Source organism: Chamaea fasciata, unplaced genomic scaffold (assembly GCF_029207755.1).
Source record: "Chamaea fasciata isolate MVZ Bird 193981 ecotype frontalis unplaced genomic scaffold, bChaFas1.0.hap1 SCAF_10, whole genome shotgun sequence".
Lineage (NCBI taxonomy): Eukaryota > Metazoa > Chordata > Aves > Passeriformes > Sylviidae > Chamaea > Chamaea fasciata.
Window position 1 is genome coordinate 26,892,247 of NW_027094095.1, and position 18,856 is coordinate 26,911,102.

The following is an 18,856-nucleotide window of genomic DNA, read 5'->3' on the forward strand; positions in this document are numbered from 1 at the left end:
AAAGGAAATCCAAAGTCCCTCAACTGGGGAGGAACAACCTGTGCATCAGTAGAGTCTGGAAATCTGTTTTGCTGCACAGGAGAATATGGGAATCCAGGAGCAGAACAAGCCGACTGTGAGCCAGCAATGCACCCATGTGACAAAGAAGCCCACAGCATGCTGGGCTGCATTAGAAAAAGTGTCCCCAGCAGGTCAAGAGGGGTGATTTTACTCCCCTCTACTCTTCTCTTCAGTTCAGTAAATAAACACATTGCCTGCAACAGTGTGGGTAGCGTAAGAACAGCTTAATTGCAATTGTATGGGAAAACAAATTATGTATTTTAATTATAAAAAGGAGAAACCTTTAGTTGTGACAGTCAACATTAACAACCACTGCAACACAAACAAAAACAGATCCCCCCCATGTTTAAGAATGTAAAACTATACTCTTCACCACAAAACACTCTCTGCAGGCTTACGTTTAAAAAGGTTTAATATTTTCACCCTGGTACAAAAATACAGTACAATGTGATGGCAAGGCATTCGCCAAAAACATTCAAATAAAAGGGGAAACCCCGTAAAGCTTCAACATAACCCACCCTCACTTGATGGAACAATCAAAAGGTGAGTGTAGAAGGAGAAAGTTAAATTTCTGCCCAAAGGCAAATAAAGATGAATCACACAAGTTTTACACAAAAATACATTTGCAGAGCTGATAATTCACATGCTACTTGGACATTCATGAAATGTATTCTTGGTGTAGTGGCAGAATTCATGGTTTTGGATATCTAGAAAACAACTGGCCCAGGAACATGCCCCTGTGATGGGAATGCCCAGTAAAAACTATGGGATCACATAATACCAGTGAGAAAAGAGAGATTCAACCCTGATTAGCGTCAAAATGATGGCTACTTCTAGTTTTTCCCATCACATTGTTCTCAAATGGTGTTTTCCCTACACACTTCCCTTTTAACACCAAATATTACAGAGATGTGTTTGCACATTACCCAGTTGCAAAGAACCACCACAGTGCAAAACTGCCAGGCAGAGAAAACACTGTTGTGTGTGTGTGTGTGAACTCCAAACAGGGTTTAACCTAACATTGTTGACAGGGGAATTACGTCCCTTCAGTGCATCTACATTCTTCGTCTGTTTAATCATTTCCTCTTAGTTTTGAAGTGATGAAAACGTGTCATTCAGTGTGTTCATTATAGTTCATCTCCCAGGTGCTTTTGTTTGAAAGCATCACCTGTCAGCTTCTCCTGGGCCTCCTTCATCCCTTGGACAACTGAAAGATTACACAGAGAGATACCAATTATTAATCTCTGGGTGAAAACATCAAGGTGAACTGGTAATGAAGGTGTTTTAAAACGACACAGTTATAAAATGTACATCTATCTAGATTAATCTGTTAGAAAAACACCCAGTCCTGCACCCTTTTCCCAACTATGTGTGGCTGGATCACGCAAATTCCATGATTTCCCATGCCAGAATTGGAGACAAAATTAGGTCCTACAGACTTTTAGTAGGTATTAAGGTGAATCATGATTCTTAATATGGTTTTGGAGGCATTAAAGAATCACTCACTCACACTGTATCTAAGCACTCCCAGTTATACTTTAAAGTAACGTCATTTCTCACCACTCCCAAAGCTTCACCTCACTTAAAATGCACTTCAAACGACTTGGCACATACCTTGATCAGCATTGGTATAGAAATACTTGTAGCTGGGGTTTCCTCTCTCATTTATGATTTCTGGATGGACTTTTCCACTGGGGTCTGTGAAATAAGAAATCCAACAGGAAATTTAGATGGAAACAGTAAGAACCCAGTGCTGTGAAAGGATACAACATCTGTGGATGCCTTACCCATGAAAAGGATTCTGGGAATGTAACCTCCATCAGGACTAAAGGCTTCATCCTTTGGCTCTTCATCATCCTACCACAGCAAGGCAGGAGAGAGGAAAGATATTAGCAGGACATCTAACAAAACATGGTGCCTTTTACAGAAATAAGTTATTGCCTTCACATTCCTTCTACCCTGAGCAATTTACATATTGAAGAGATGTTAAGTAACTGCAGTATCCTCAAAGGAAAGAAAGCTGGTTTTACTTACATAAGTATCATTTGTGAAAATAGTATCATTTTTTCTGGTCTGTCAATTTGTATTACCCACCCTACTCTGGTGTAAGAATGCTTGACAGGTACTGAGAGAATGAACATAAATTCCTTTCTTGTGGAAACTGATTCACACAAGGTACAAACTGTTAAAGAGACAATGGCAGAGAGCCAGGTTTGTAAACACAATTAAAACAACCAGACCGGAAAAAAAAGTCTTTTTAAAACAATGAGCTCTATCAATCAATCCTGAATGCCTATTCAAGAGTGCAGGATTTAGGATGTACAGAAAACAGGATACAACCAGTTGAGTCAGATTCCAAATGCTTCATTACCAGGCAGAGCACGGATACAGAGCAGAAGGCAGCCTACCTCAAGGTTGACCATAACAAAATTATGGGCCAGTTCAGAGATCTCCTTGGATTCAGCAAACTTTGGCTTTAAAGCTAAAGAAAAAAATAAAAATAAGAGGTATGTAAAAACAGTGGAAAATATTTCAGATTTCCAGGTCAGTATCAAAATCCCCATTTCATCCCTCTGGAGAGGTGGCACTTTCCAATAAGCAGTGAGTAAATGGAATATATGTGTCCAACCAGGCTCAGGACAGGAGGTACCTGAAGCAATTCTTGCTTGGCAGCCATGGGCTGAAGCCTGCCCAACAAACATAGGTGGTTATATTTGATCCAGTGCAGCAGAAGCAGAAATCCTGCTGTAAAATACCACTCCCACTTAAATACCTTCCTTTAAGGCTTAGCCATGCACCCAGCTTGCTTGTTTGCTATGGCACTGCCATATTCTGCCACCCTCAATGAAACACAAATACCATTAGTTACATTTGGGATGCAAAGTTTGTATTTCTCATGGCTACATGATATCTAAACAACGGTTCATTAGAAATCTCAGCAAGCTCTAGTATTCAGTGCTCTTACCTTTGCAAGCTCCACACCAGGACTTGTGGATGATAACCATAAGAGGCAAACCACTAACAAAAAGAAGAAAGAAAATTGTCAAAGAAATTCTATTACATGTACAGTGTAACAGTCAAGCCTTCCTCAAAGGCTAAATGTAATGGGAAAAAAAGTCAGATGTAAAGAGATTATGTGGTGCTCTAAGATTGTCCTGCAAAAGGTTTTCCCAATCTTAAAACGTGTAATATAATAATTTATTACAGCTGCCAGCCAATAACTGCTTGTGTGAGGAAGAGACTTTCTCTTATTAGTTTAGATTTCTCAGATACACAACTGATCATGCTTTTTTTTCCTGGATTACTGGAAATGGTTAATGACAGCAGCTGCTTGAGACATCTCAGGATGGATTTTCATGGCTGCTTAAGGCAATCCAGTGGGTGACAATCTCTCCCCATTATAGCCCACGTGTCTCAGCCACCTCCTGTGACTAAGGCCCTCCACTGAGCAACCAGCAAACCCAATAACCCAGCAAACCCCTTGGCTGTCTGCATGGCTTCCTACACATTTATATGCTAAAACTAATTGTGATGGATGTGTCCAGTACCAGGGCTAAGAAGCAGAGGGGGTCTGTGAGAAACTGCAGCCTAAATTAAGTGCAACACGAAAGGACCAAAGTTATTTTTGACTTCACTCTTTCCAAATAATTCATTTTACCTTTATTAGCTATGCTACCCAGAAGCTAAGTTTCCATATAATAACGATATGGCTTCCAGAACACTAAGAACAGCCTAAATCTGGGTGAAGAAGAGGAAAGAATCTGGAGAAAACATCCTACATGGATACTTCTTTCAGGAGACGCCAAGCAAAGCAAAATGTAAGCTTCCTCTGACTGTAAACTCTGCATACTCTGTAAACTCTTACTCTGACTGTAAACTTACCATATTAGGGGGTAAAAATAAAGTCAAATTTCCATACACATGACTTATTAACACCTTTGCACACAACAACATTAATTACTAGCAGAACTGATGTATGAGTTTTTCTTTAGCTGTAAGTAGACAGGAAATCTCTACTCAGCAGTGTTTAGTAATGAACTTTAAAATGAGGAAAGGGTGGAAAGCAAGCCATTAACATTTAAAATTGTTAAAACACAAATCTGCCATCTATAATTAACCAGTATGTCATCAACTTTATATCTGTTTGCAGTAAGGAGCAAGAAGACGCATTTCCCTAGTAAAGCTTGCATTGCATCAGTGCTCTCTCCCTGATGATGAAAAACCACTTCTTTTCGTTGTTTCTACACAGAGTCCAAAATTATTTTGCTTCTTTCTTCAGGAGAGGCTGATTTAAGACTGGTTTTAAGATGTTCTTATCATCAAGGATCAGTGATTCATGTTGAGAGAGTTCAATCATCTGGTGGTCAGTGCTGCCACACACTTTTTAAAGAGAAATTTTTAAACCAGATTTTAAATGAAAGGGCTCACATCCTTGAAACACCAACTCTCTCTCAGCCAGTGAGAACTCATAGAGGTTTGAGATAATTTATGTGTTCTCTCAGCTTTGTTCCCTTTGCTTTGACTGGTAAGATAAACTTGTTTACCTAAAAGCATTTTTGTAGTAATTTCTCAGTTCTGCAGTGCAAAAAGCCCCTGAGCAGCTGGTGTGTCAGACAGACACTGTAACTGAAGTAACCCATCCTGCCCCACTTCGTCATTTCGTCACAGTGAGCACTACACTACACGTAAAATTAAAACCAAAATCCACCATTTATTAGAATGAAGAATGAAGCATCCACCAGAAAGTAAGAAGTTTATATAAGCTGTACCCAAAATTATTGGAAACTTGGCTACCCATCACAGCCAATACAGACTTATGAGTTTCACACAGAACAGACACTATCATTTTAGCTCATTTCTTCTATGACAGCACTCATTCTTAAGCAACTTGTGTTTTTAAGGGTGTATGATGATCTTGAAGAAAAAAGACATGCCCAAGTTAGTCCTGCAGGTAAAGTAAGACTTTACTCCATTTAAGGCACACATTTTATTATTAGACCTGAAACAGAGAAGTTTGAGTTTGTTAAGCCAGCACCCTTTTGCAGTGTAGAGTTGAAAATCTCTCTTGGGCTCAGTCAGATTTTTTTAAACAGTCACATCCTAAAAATACAGCCTGTTTCAGTTCTGGACCTGAAGTCTCTTCTGCTGTCTGACATTATCTGGAGGCAGCTCTGGAAAAACAATCTTCTTATTCCAGGCAAACACATGCCAATGTGGAGAGAAAAATTTTCCCTACAGTCATCACCTTTTGCATTTTCATGTCACACTATTTGATCGCTGGGGTTTGTGTCTCCACAGGAGACTTCACTTGATAGGGGATGCACCAGTAGCTCCCCTTTTTGCAAGATGCCAGTGGGGAGAACGCAGGGGTGAGGAAATGCTTCCCTAGAGACACCCCAGCGATGCAGCTGCCTCGGCTGCTGCAGGGACACGGCGCCCAACTTCTCAGAGCTGCTGCCGCTGGCAAGAGATCCGATCCCCGACAGGTGGGAGCCAGGCTCTGCAGGCTCCGTGCTTGAAGGCACATTCTGCCCGCTTCGAGCTCTTCGGGGCCGGACCACCGCCACTGCTGGGTGGCAGAGGTGACCCTTCACTGGATGCTGCGGCTCAGGTACTGCAGGAACATGCTGGCCAGCTGGGGCAGGTTTTCATCGCTGGGCTGCATCTTGGTGTAGCTGATGAACTGCCTCCGCAGCCGGCTCAGCTCGGCCACGCTCACGGGCCGGCTCAGCACCAGCCCCTCGGCCACGCCGGGGACGCGGATGGTCTCCCCGGGCTGCGCCCCGCTCCTCTGCGCGGCCAGCACGGCGGCCAGCACGTCCTGGGTGACGCGGTCCAGCTGGTGCAGGAAGCCGCACGACTGCAGCGGCTGGGCGCGGGTGGCGCGGTGCGGCGGCGGCGGGGCGCTCTCGAACAGCGCGGCGCGGATGGCGCCCAGCGGCAGCGGCTCCTCCCCGCTCACCGCGAACAGCGGCCGGTCCCAGCGGCAGCTCGGGTCGGGCTCCTCGAAGGGCGGCTCGTCGGGGCCGCCCCCGCCGCCGGCGCAGTGCAGGAGGCAGCGCGGCGTGCCCGCCTGCCGAGCCGCGCAGTACAGCTCGTAGCGGATGCTCCGCAGCTCGTTGCCCGCGTCCACGATCACCACGTCCCGCCGGCTCAGCCGCCGCTCCACCTCGGCCCGCAGCGCCGCCCGGCCGCCCTCCGCCTCGGTGACGACGTGCGCCGGCCGCTCGGGGCCGCCCAGCGCCTCCCGCAGCTCGGCCGCCCGCCGGCTCTTGCCGCTGCCCGGCCGCCCGCACAGCACCACCAGCGGCATCGCCTCGGCAGCGACGGCCGACCCGGAGGTGGAGCGACTGCTTCCGCCGGGCACGCACGCCCAGAGCCGGCGCCGGCCCCGCGGAGCGCCGGGACAGGCCCCGCGCGGCCCCCGGCGCCGGGAATAGCCGCGCCCCAGCACGGCGCCGGCCCCGCCACACCGCCCTGCGAGGCGCCCCGCTGAAAAACGCCAGCGCAGCAGCGGCTGGAACGAAGGGACCGCGCCCTCGCCCGCTGGGAACCTAAAACCGAGAAGTCCCCAGCATCCCACGACATTCTGCGGTTTGCAAAATTGAAATAGAAGATTTGAAACTTCCTAGACCGACGGCTCTGGTGCACCTCACTTGATGCATCCCAGAAAATTTTGTGTCATTTTTCATCTCCTGATTTATGGTCAGACTTAAAAAAAAACCAACTACTTTTTAGGTTTATGTTTTCTTTGCCACTAGTAGCTTCTCCCAATCCTTCAATTCAATAACACTCAAATGCTGCCGAGTTCCTCACCCCTGCACTCAAATCAGCGAGCAGATCTGTGCATCAGCAATGAGAGAGTGTGGTTCACACCCATCCCATCCCTCGCTGCAGGGTCTTTTTGAGCAGGAACACTAATCCTGCCCAAACCTGAGAGCTCAGACCTTGCCATCCTTCCCAGCCTCTCTGTCTCATTTCAAAGCTTCCTCTGCTGCATTGCAAAGCAATGCTACAATTATAACTCAAAATACTGAAATCATCTACTTTTTTTTTTTTCCCCCTGAAATGCTAAAGTAGCGAGTTATAAAAGCTTGTAAGACTTCTGAAGTGTACCATCTGGGTTAATTCAACGTCTGCACTGGAGTGTACAACTTGCCAGATGGATCAGTTTGAGAGCAGAGCTAAATTAAACAGCAAACCTGGAAGGCATGAGCAATTTCTGCTCATGTCAGCATTGTCAGATCTAGGTTATAAAGTTAAAATACAAGGAGAATTTATAAGCATGCCATTCTCCTTCTTGCACTTCCACAAGAAACAGAAGAAACTATGAGGAAAAAAACAGACAAGATGTCATTTTTCATAGATAGTGTTCTTTTTAGAATTTAAGCTTAGCCCAAACCAGGTTCTGTCAGTTCAATACAGTTTTAAACTTCCAGATTTTTGCTGCAGAGGGAAACAAAATACCTCATGCTGAGGCCTCATCTATACAGGCACAGGGAATTTTAGGGAAGCTCTTAGCACTGCTGAGTTTAAGGGCATTGAGCCCCAGTTACACTTGCATTTGTGTGTTTGAGAACCTTATCTTTCTTTACTGTGATAAATAATAATTTTCTTGTTTCAAAGACATGCTAGGGCTTCAATCATTTAATTAGACTGCAGTGATGAAACCTAGTTGGTGCCTTAGCAAAGCTAACAGAAGTCTGTATTTTCTCTCCAATAAGCTAGAGGGATATGAAGAGTCTCCTAAACCACCCTCATTTTTGTTAATAGAGACTCTTTTCTGTGGTTAAATTTAGGGCTGAAATAGAACCTTTGTGAATGCTTCTAAAGACATATTTCTGTATTTAAAAAACTAACAAACATACCTGGCTGCTGCCTCTTTCTTCCCATCTTCTAGTGTTCTCCAATGAATATGATCTCCAAAACCTGCCAGAGAGAAGGGTTTATGAATGCTGCATAATTTAACATGCCAGCTAACAGAGGAAAACAGCCCAGCCCTCGAGAGTATTTTCAACTGGTTTTATATTCTTTTTTTAAAGCCAACTATAGCCCCACTTCTGGAAAGACTTCTGCAAATACTTACAGCCCACACAGTCGTATGAGGAATCCCATTGAAATTAATTAACAAGAACATACCATGCTCATGAATATTTCTATATATGTATGTAAATGACACTAAAATCCCCCAAACAGATATTAAAATTGAAGGGCCTTCTGATTATTCTCCGTTCTTTTTCAATCTGTGAACATTTATTATCTGATGAATGACAAATTAAACGTGTCAGCATTTGGCTTCCTAAATTCCATTGAAGGTGAACTAAACTGAAACTTAAAAATTTCTAGGCCAACATACGATCATTAATTGCTCTAAAGCTACTATTATGCTAAGTACTCCTGCCGATGATAATATCAGGGAAGAGTAAGAACACCATTACACAGATTTCTGAGTGTTACAGTGACTGAACGAAGCAGGAACTCTTTTATCTGGCATCCAGATAACAAGCCTTGTTATATCAATTGATTTAAGAATGAGTCAGTGTATGTTTAACAGCTGCAAAGCACCGAGTGCCAGGGTTGGGTTTGTTAAGCAGCCAACACAGCACATGGCCAAAAGCCACCTGGAGAGCTTAGATGAAGGAGATCCAGGAGCTGTACAGAGAGGAACTCGCTTGGAACACCTCCTCAGAGGTCTTGGTTCAAGTAATTAACAATTATTGCTCTGGGTGGCCACACATGAGCCTCGGCTTGCCCCTTCCCATCCCTAAGGGCTCGGAGTCGTCAGGAACCCGCCATGCCCAAGGTGCTGAGGGGAGCAGATTTTGGGAGCTACACAGAGATCAGGAGCCACAGACTGCCCAGTGCCGACACAGGGGAAAGTGGACATTGTCTCCAGTCGACAGCTACGGCAAAGAAGCTGGAGAAAGCCTGAAAGAGCATCAGCAAGTCCTCGAGAGACCTCAGTTCAGCATCCGGGAGGTGAGGACAGTGTCACAGTGTTTGTGTTACCTGATCCTCTCTGCTGATATGAGCAACTGATACGAACATAAGTGATGCAACACATCAAACAGATGAGCTCGCAGCAGGGTGGGGATGCCTCGTCCCTGTTCCTCCCACCCACACGGCAGCTGCTGAGGACACAGGGCTACGTTTGTACGAGTCCAACATCCCAGAGCAAAACCCGGCTGGATCAGCACAAGTCACATTTACCCAGAACATTGACACGCCAGCTATTTCAGTCAAAGGCCAATATGTTACAACAGGGAAAACCTTCTATTGTTCTAGCTGGGAAACACTTTTCAAAAGCTTTTCTATATTTAAAACAAACCCCGCTTTGTGGTGAGCTTCGGTGTGTTTTTAAAAGCATCGCCCAACACATTACAGAATGCATCTTTTGAATGAAAGTCATCTGGGGAATTAAAGGGTGAATGTCTGGCTGGGATCCACACCACAGCTTTGCTGTCATTGATCAAATTGGTTACAACCAGCCTTGAGGAGGAGATTTACCGCTACGGCACAGCCACCACCTGGGGTGAAGCTCAGGCCCCGGGTGAACCGGGCCATTAGACACGGCGATTAGACAAAGAGCCTGGGCAAGCCAAGAGCGGGGTGAGGAGCGGTCACGAAGGGCAAGGGAAGCCGAGGGCGGAGGGAAGGGCCATTCATCGCCTGCCAGGAGCCCGGCGGAGGCTGGGCAGGCACGGGGCACTCGGGACGGGGGCACCGAGGGGCGGCTCGCCCAGGGCTCCGCGGCGCCCCTCAGAAGGGCTCCAGCCAGAACCCAGCCGCGGCGGCGGAGACCCCGCAAAGCCCCCCGCACCTCCACACCCCGAAGCTGCGCTCTCTGCCCCCGCCCGGCGGCCCCCGCGGGCTGAGGGGACCGGACCCGCCCCGAGTAGGGACAGAAGTTGGGGAAAGCCCGAAGAAAGCGTTTGTCTGACCCTTTCCGAGCCCTCCCGCGGCGGCGGAGGCAGCGCAGGCCGCCAGCAGCAGGCACAGGCAGAGGACGGAGGCTGCCGCGGGCTGAACCTTCATGGTGTGGGCGCGGGCAGCGGTGGCACCCGGGTACGGTCCCGGACCTCCGGTCAGGACGGGACCCGCTTAGCTGGATTTTTTTCTTTTCCCGTTTTTTAAAGCCCAGGAAGTGATGTGTGGCGGATGTGGGCGGTGCGCCGCCCTCACGGCTCGGCCCGGGGGTGCCGGCAGGAGCGGTGCGGGGGGCTCGGGATGAGCTCGTCTCCTTACAGGGAGCCGCGACCCCCGGCGCAGGGGTCATCGCACCGGGGCCCCAGAGCCCTGGTTACTCCCCATGGGCAAACCCCAGCGTTATCCCGGCGGGAGCCGGCAGCGGTGGGAGGGGGGTGGTTCCGGATTTATTTTCTCCTTCCCAAGTAAACTCTTTTGTCACGCTGCTCCCCGGAGTTGCCCAGCTGTCTGGAAGGCAAAACGCGGGCGCAGCGTGTGAGGGAGGGTTCACTGAGGGGAACAGAGCGGGTGGTGACGCGTTTGGAAGCGCCGCGTCTCGGGTTTGGGTCACAGGACACCCCTCCCTGCCCTGGGGCCCCGGTGAGTGCTGCCCCCTGGAGACTACAACTCCCAGGAGTCCTTGCGCGCCCCGCCTCTATGTTAATGAGTGGGCGGGTGTGCCAATCGCCCGGCGGGTTGGCGCCGTCACGTGGTGTGGCGCTTCCTTTCTCTGTGCGCCTCTCTTTCCTTCCTCGGCCGCCATCTTGTTCTCGCCGCGTGTTGGCAGCGGGGGCTCCGCCGCGCTCAGGTGAGGGGGCCCGCAGTTCCCGTCTCCCGGTGTCTCCGTGTCCTGGTACCGCCGCATCCCCGCCGGCCTGAGGCGGGCGGGGCGCCGCGGTAGCTTGATCCTATTCCCTTGGGCCGTGCTGGGCCGTTCTCCGAGGAGAGGCCGAGCGAGCGACCCCCTTGTGCGGGGGCTGCCCTGGGTGGCGGGGCCGCGGCTCTCCCGTGGGACCGCGGTTACACGGGCCTTGAGGGATGAGCCGTGTTTTCCTCCCGCTCCCCGTGCTCTGGGGCTGCCCAGCGAGCCGCCCTGGGCCCCTTCTCCGCCGCCCCGCGGGGTCCCTCCGTGCGCCGGTCCCCGCCTCGCTGCCGCTCTTCCCCCGGTCGTTCCCGGCACAAAGCGGAGACTTCCCCGTCATTCCGGGATCACTGGTGACTCGCTGGGGCAGAGCAGCGAAACGCATTGCTTTTGCTGGAAGGCTTGAGGCGTTTCTTTCACCCATTATGGATTTTCAGGGCTTTCAGCATTTAAAGGTCCTACCTAACCCGTGGGAGAAGCACTGGACTAACTTCCCAGTCACTGTATTGGATGAAGAGGTGCAGAAGTTCATGTAGCAAATCTGTCTATACGCGAACTTCACAGAGTTTGGATCTCGCTTATTAGTCATAAGTATCATAGATTCATTTAATGAATGCTATTCTAGGCAGTTTAGTGATGAATCTGTCCCTGGGCCCTCGTAGAGATCGGGGTGTGTTCCTAGACCCAGTTGTGTATGTGCTGGTTGGGGTCTGGTTGGAGTCAGTAATTCAGTTAAATACTTCCAGCAGTAAACTGGCATCCTGGAAATGAGTACCTCGGCCTGATGCAGAATGAAATGTCCTGTCCAGTTGCCTCATTGTGGCACAGACACTTCAGCTAAATGCAGGTTCTTCCTACTGCAGGACCACTGTGGATTGCTTAGGTGGTGTGGCTTTAAAGCTCTGTTTATGTGTGTTTGTTTGGGTGATGTTCTAGAAGTTTGAAAAACCCACTGCAATTGTAAGAGTACTCTTAAAATGGACTGTGACTTTTTTTTGTTATTGTTTTGATGGTTAAGTTGAACTTGTTCTTGCTCTTTAGACGTAGCACTATGAACCAAGAAAAGCTGGCCAAGCTTCAAGCGCAGGTCCGAATAGGAGGAAAGGTAAGAAAACCACCAGAGATGCTTTTGAACACATAGGCTGCAGCTCAGAGAAAGGGAAGAAAATAATTATTCTCAGGCTTGACCAATGCAGGTTTTGTGTGATCTGGCCTATAGTGCAGCTGCCTGAAATGCAAGTTTCTTTCAGTTCACAGCTGCTGGATGAGCACTCTGCAGTGTGCTAGCATTGTTTTAATTCAGTGACTTGTTGTGACCTGTGAAGGCTCCAGCTAAGCTCACCTGTTGGGTGTTCCAGTTCTGCCTTTCTGGTCTCCCTGTTGGGGATTTTCATCTTTGTGCCTGCTTCAGGCACTGAGGCACTGGCTGTGCACTGAGCTGTTTCATTCCTCTGAGCTAGTGGTAGTTAATATGACCAATAAAAGGGCATGTCGTCTGTTCAGTGTGGGCACTCATCCTCTGTCATAGGGATGATTGCACAAGAGTTTGCAAAGCAGGAATTCCAAAATTGCTGTCTGTGGAACACTCTCAAAGTGTTACTGACTTGGTTGCCAAAGTGGGACCATTTAAATCACTATGTGTGCTTTGTTTCGGAAAAAATATCTTGGGGAGACTTTATTGTGTATTGCTTAATATTAAGTAGTGTTTCTGGAGTCTGGTTTTGTGCAAGGAAAAATGTGCTGCTGTCTGGTATTTCTTTGGTCTTTTACACTTGAAAAAACTTTAAATTGGGAATGGTGGCCAAAGCTGTAGGTAAAGGCAAATAAGTTGAGAAGCATTCCTGTCTACAGAAATGTCTCATAACTTGAAGGATGTTGCTCAGACTGTGGCCTGACTTTTCCTATTAGTGTTGAGAGATTTTGAGCAGAGCTGACTGTTGTCTCTTGATTCTTCCCAGGGAACAGCTCGCAGAAAGAAGAAGGTGGTGCACAGAACAGCTACAGCAGATGACAAAAAACTTCAGAGTTCCCTCAAAAAACTGGCAGTAAATAACATTGCTGGCATTGAAGAGGTATAGTGAAAAAATAAGTGTTTCCTGCTTGAAATTAAATTTTCTCTATTGTTTTGGTGGTGGTACGGTGGGGTTTACTTTTGGTTTTGACAACAGTTTTATCTTCCAAGGAAAACCATAGAGACCTGGTTATTGAGAGGTCAAGTTGTTTGATGTATTGTCTCTCTGGTGTGAATGTGTACGTACCTGGAGAAGGAAACATGAAGATTATGCTGGTCAGACAGTGTGTGGTGGAGGTAGTAAGCTCTGTGCTGTGCTCTGTGTGTGTGTCTTGCATTCATTGCAAAACAAAACTTCTCTTCATTCTTTTGTGAAGCTGATTACCTGCTCTAAAGAGAAGAGCAGTAAATGGACGTGGACTGTGCAGGCACATCTAGAGCAAGTGTGGTAGAGAAGATGAAGGAAGGTTTAAAAACACCCTGAGTAACAACTTGAGTCTGTATTATCAAAATTAGGACCTTTTACTGCACAAAAATTGCTGGAATTGTTTGCAGTAGTTACAGGAGATGTTTTTTATAACACTGCAGAGACTCTACAGAAGCAGCTTCTGTGTTAATGTAAGTAGGAATGTGAAGGTTTCAGATGTTCCTGGAATACCTCTAATTTACATGTATTAATAAAACATATTTTCCATAACAGTGTAGAGAGTGACCCTCACACATGGGAGGAGGAGGAGATTCCTCCCTCATGAGCTCAGTGTGGCTGTAGTTCTTGCACTACTTGGTTAAAGAAGTGCAATATTTAATGTGTGATTAATTAATTTAAGCAGGATTGCAAGGTGCATGCAGAAGTCACTAAGTGCATTCCTCCCTTCCAAAGGCAAATGCAGATTCAGTGTGATTTTCAGACCTGTAAGTTTTCAGACCTCTGTTACAGAAACAGTTTGTCTGTTTCCTTAAGCTTTATACAAATATGCAGAGCTATATGACTTAAAGAAAGACATAGTTCTTCTTAGTGTACATTCAGGGTTTTTTTCTGCACAGAGCACAGGATCTTTATTCAAACACAGTTATTAAGGATTTTAAATATCTCAGTGTAGGAAGATGATGCAAAATGCTTCTACCTTGATAGCAAACGACATAATTGTGGAATGTTTTATTCAAGTGAACGCAAGTTGACCTTGGTAAGCTTCGTGCAGATAGAAGAGTGATGTTGAGTCAAGCATGAGTAACACATCTGTGTCACTTTGAAAGAGGCTTTTAAGTAACAGGATGCCTGTGCTTGGAGCCTTTGCCATTTCCCCATGAGCAAAGGACAGGACATTGCTTAGTTTTGCAGGAAAGCAACACACCTGGATTCCCTGTTCAAAACATATTTGGAACGCTGCTGCTGTGGGAGGATTGAGATGTTTCTGTATTTTAAATCTTGTCTTTAGTTCTGAATCCTTCTTTTCTCCCTGTAACTTAAAGACATAAATTGATAATTTTTTCATGTAAGTTTAATACCACTGTTGTGTTGGATGGGGATTATTTTTCGCATAATAGTTTAGCCATGCCCCAAAGGAAAAGCTTTTCAACTTTCTAAAGCAGGCCACTCCCCTGGCTGTAAAATAGAATTCTCAGTGATTCAGAAGGCTGGGGAAGAGGAAGAGAGCAGGATCACTATGTGGTGTCCTTAGTCTTAAGAGCACTCATGGAATTATTGGGAAGGTATTGGAAGTCTGTTCTAGTGGAGTGGGTACATGATCCCCCAGTGCTGTGTGTGCATCCCTGCCTTAAGCCGGTGTGAGTCCTGTGCCTTTGCCAGCTGGGCAGAAGCAGGAATGTTTTCCTGGTAGGTGACACAGGTACCTGGGAAAGGCAGTGGCTTAACCTGATGTACAAAGTGCTGCTGTTGGAGTTTTGAATTTAGATGGTGTTAATTCCAGGTGCTTTTATCATGGTTATATTATCCTTTAGCAGGAGTGCTAGTTCTGTAATTTCTAGTATTTCAAATCTAGATTCTGATTATTATGCTTGTATAACAAGATGCTGCAACACTTTGGTAAATGTTATTAATATATTTAAACAGGTGAACATGATAAAAGATGATGGAACAGTTATTCACTTCAACAACCCCAAGGTTCAAGCTTCCCTCTCTGCCAACACTTTTGCAATTACTGGTCATGCAGAGGCTAAACCGATCACAGAAATGCTTCCAGGCATCTTAAGCCAGCTTGGTGCTGACAGCTTAACAAGTCTCAGGAAGTTAGCTGAACAATTCCCAAGACAAGGTAGGTCTTCTTGGAATCTTTCACAGCTGACTTGAAGGAACATATGAAGTACTTAAAGTTTTAACCCAAATTTAACAACAGCATGTGACTTAAAAAGTCAGTAGTGTGTGTGTAGGCTTTTATTTATTGGCCACTGTTGTGGAAGTAGAGGATGGGGAAAGAACTTTATTTTTATCTTTGTTGATTCAAGATTACATAGGCAGGCCCTGATTTAAACGAAATAGATAAGTGGCATGCTGTGATAGCAGGTGTGTATGGCAGAATGCTGAGGGGAAATAAAGTTCAGGTTTTTATTTGGAAAAACTCAACCAGTTCTTTTTGTCAGGTAATCTACTCTGTTTGTTTATACAAAACATATTTCTATTGCAGTTACAGAAGAAGAAATATGTTCTTCTGCTTTACAATTGGCTTTGGAATTCAACCAAGACTTGAAAAAACTAGTTAAAAATCAAAGTTTTAATGGAAAACTAAAAAAAAACAAATCACAGTTATGCATGTGATTTGTGATTTTGTATTAATTTTAAAACCTTGGGAGCATGGGTGGAGGGGTGTATGTGGTATAACTATTACTGTAATTTTTCAGTTAAATGAAGATTAGGTGTAGTTCCAGTTTAGACTGTTATGGCCGTTAAGTTGACTGCAGTTGTCTGTGTTTGGAATGGAATATACATCACCTGTTCTAATGTTTTCAACAATTAGTTGTTCCTTTCAAATCAGTTTTAATTTCTCCAACATTCATGTTCAGAGTTTTAAGTGAAAGGTAATGGGTTTGTTTTTCTTCTTTAGCAATGTGTAAAATACCTTCTAAAATTTAGAGGGATGGATCATCACAAGCATATTTAAATCATATATGTTGGTCACTGGTGGGGCCATATTATTGTTGCATTGAAACACTTCACTTAGAAGATTGAGTCATGCTTGGGGTTCTCTGTATCACTTGATCTTTGCAAACTCTTTATGAATACCCCTTAGCATCTGAAAATGGTTCTGCTAATGATTTGCTGGCAGAATGTCCCCAAGGACACCTTTTGATCATGCTGTTACCTCTCAGTGCCTGGTCATTTGTGTGTTTGTCTCTACTGGGGATTGGGGAAGTACTTGCTTTTTTCATATGTATGGTTTTTATTTTGTTCTGTGGGTGTCCCTGATTCTGTATCGTGAGAACTCAGCACCAAATTTCTTTTTATAGTGTTGGATAGTAAAGCACCAAAATCTGAAGATATTGATGAAGAAGATGATGATGTCCCAGGTAGGCACACACACACTTTTATGTCCACTCAATATTTATATATTTTGATTCATTAATTTAAATAAGTGTCTTTAGATGTGATTATGCTCCTCACTTGCTAAGGGAGGCTTCTTATATAGGACAGCATTAAAACACAGCTTGGGATTCCAGCTTTTGTAAAAGGGATTACCTTGTGCAGCTGCCTTAATTATTGAGTGAAACTAGGTTAAAATAGTTTCAGTGAGGTCGAACAGGTGTCTGAATATCCAAACAGGGGTTTAGGACTGCAAAATGACATAATTGACATAGTTACCAGGTTGGTTTTTTATCAGGGTTTGGAGGGGAATTTTTATTTCTGTAGCAGAAGGAAAAAGGCTAATGTCAGTGTCTGAAAGTAAATATGATAAGTTCTTTATTTATCAGTGAATAACTGTTTTATCAATAACCACATTCCACTGTATCCTTCGGGATGGTGTGTTAGCTAAAACAGTGTATGTGTGGACTAGACATTCAATTCCTCATGCCTTGGCAATGGTCTGTTTCTTTGTGACCTTGCATAAAAAAATAAATTCTCTAGAATGCCAGGCATTTAAAGAATGCTGATGCTCAAAACTGCAGCTAGTAGAGTATCTTTGAAAAATCAGATCTTAATCACTTAATGTTAGAATTTTCACTGTTGGAGTGTTTCTGCATTTCTAGTTCTTTGTGTATGTTTAAACAAACAATATTTTTCTAAAGCCCTTTGAAATCTGCCCATAAAGAAATGGTTTCTCTAAGTGTAATTAAGTAATATTTAACCTTTCCTGTAATTATATGCATTTTCGTTAAACTTACAAAGGTAATCTTACGAGGCATTACTGTATTAAATATCTTCATCTTTTTCAGATCTCGTAGAAAATTTTGATGAAGCATCAAAGAATGAAGCTAACTAAAACATTAATAGTTCTGGAAGCTGGCATGGACTAGATTTAAGAAATCAGCTATGTGGTTCCAAAGTTTTAAAGAAACAGAGAACATCATCTGTTAATAGTTCAGTAATATAAATATTTTGTATTTTTATGATGCTGTTTGTTCAGCATTTTCTGTCAGTTGATTTTGCATTTTGCACTTACTCCCAGGATCTACTCTTTTGGTCAAAAAGAAATGTCAGTGCAGTTTGAGGGGTGTGTGTATGTGTGTGGGTGTACATATAGTGGAGAACAAATTGGAGAACACCTATTTAACCATTTACCCTTTTCCTTTGGAAGTAGAAATAAAATGAATCTTCAGCATTGTTACTTTGATTATCACCAAATAATGCCCAGAGGGACTTAAGATTAACGTTTTGTCCTCATTTTGTGACCTGAAGGCATTAGACCATTTAAACTTGGGGTTAATTTGCTATAACTATTGTACTTGCAGGTTGTTTCTCAGTGTATGCATATTTGTTATCAACCTTGTGTTGGTCCCAGGTTTTAGGGGGGATGAGCTGTTTTAGCAGCTTGTTTGGTATAGTAATTTTTTTAAAACTTGGTCTCATCAAAGTGTGCTTTCTTTAACCTTTTTCAAAATTTATTTTTCAATTTGGTGGTGGTGGGTTTGGGGTTTTTTTGGGTTTTTTTTTTTTTTTTTTTTTTTTTTTTTGGGTTTTGGGGTTTTTTTTTTGTTTGTTTGTTTGTTTTCCTTTGGTTGGTTGGTTGTTTTTTTTTTAGTTTGTGGGGGGGTTTTTTGGTCTCTAAAGTTTTGATACAAGCTGATATTTGACTCCTTCCATGTAGGCTCAGCAGTATGTTCTCCTGTTGGTTACTAAAGTATTTCCAGTCAAAAGAAAAACACCTTGGTTCTCTGCTGTCGGGTCACTTCCTAAGCTTGGAGGTCTGGTTGGTAACAGTCCAGTGCACCAGTTTTGCACAGTAACAGGTTTTTGCTTGAATAACTTCAAGCTGTTCTCTTGGCATGACTGCCATTAACTAGCAGCTGATGGTCCACTCTCATTCTTAGGGCACTAGGAACTAAATGCACAGTGTGAGCAATGTTTAGGGTGGGAGGAAAGAGTTGTTGACACTTTGCCTTGCTTCCTGCTGGGCAGTCTGTGCAGTGACTAGCTCGAAAGGGATTTTTTTTTTTTTTTTTTTTTTTTTTTTTTGCCTGTAACTTACCTTGGCCTATAACCTACCTCTAGGTTTGGTGTCATCTATGTAGTAGCTTCTTACAAAACACAAATGCTCCTCAGGCATAAGGAGGACATTGGGAGGTACTGTTGGTACAGTGCAGTATTTATGACCTTTCTTTCAAATGCTTAATGTGAAGCCGTTTTCTCAGAGGCTCTTTCAAGGTTCTTGATGTAATGTGCATTACAGTATAGTTAGACATCATTGTAACTTCTGTCAAGGGCAGCTGTGGCTTACAAAAGCCACTTTTGTTTTTTTTTCTCTACATCTGTCACTTAACTATGGCTTAATTGGAACATATCAGCT

At 44.6% G+C, this 18,856-nt stretch overlaps 3 protein-coding genes across 4 annotated transcripts; 1 reads left to right on the forward strand and 2 right to left on the reverse strand.

Annotated features, from left to right (window-relative positions):
• Window positions 1–454: 454 nt before the first annotated feature.
• Window positions 455–10,204, reverse strand: TXNDC12 (thioredoxin domain containing 12). The gene is made up of 7 exons (XM_066192816.1): window positions 10,002–10,204; window positions 7,929–7,989; window positions 3,026–3,078; window positions 2,469–2,542; window positions 1,848–1,917; window positions 1,675–1,758; window positions 455–1,267 (listed from the first exon to the last, which is right to left on the reverse strand). The coding sequence occupies exons 1-7, from the start codon at window positions 10,093–10,095 to the stop codon at window positions 1,188–1,190; spliced, it is 516 nt and encodes a 171-aa protein (XP_066048913.1). The 5' UTR covers window positions 10,096–10,204; the 3' UTR covers window positions 455–1,187.
• KTI12 (KTI12 chromatin associated homolog) lies at window positions 4,747–6,373 on the reverse strand. The gene has a single exon (XM_066192815.1). The coding sequence runs from the start codon at window positions 6,371–6,373 to the stop codon at window positions 5,651–5,653; it is 723 nt and encodes a 240-aa protein (XP_066048912.1). The 3' UTR covers window positions 4,747–5,650.
• On the forward strand, window positions 9,607–17,674 carry BTF3L4 (basic transcription factor 3 like 4). 2 transcript variants are annotated; one of them, XM_066192818.1, is made up of 6 exons: window positions 9,607–9,669; window positions 11,930–11,993; window positions 12,847–12,960; window positions 14,971–15,172; window positions 16,362–16,421; window positions 17,286–17,674. In XM_066192818.1, the coding sequence occupies exons 2-6, from the start codon at window positions 11,940–11,942 to the stop codon at window positions 17,330–17,332; spliced, it is 477 nt and encodes a 158-aa protein (XP_066048915.1). In that variant the 5' UTR covers window positions 9,607–9,669; window positions 11,930–11,939; the 3' UTR covers window positions 17,333–17,674. The 2 variants fall into 2 exon arrangements, with proteins under 2 accessions (XP_066048915.1, XP_066048914.1); XM_066192817.1 differs by lacking the exon at window positions 9,607–9,669 and adding an exon at window positions 10,751–10,834.
• The last annotated feature ends 1,182 nt before the right edge of the window (window positions 17,675–18,856 follow it).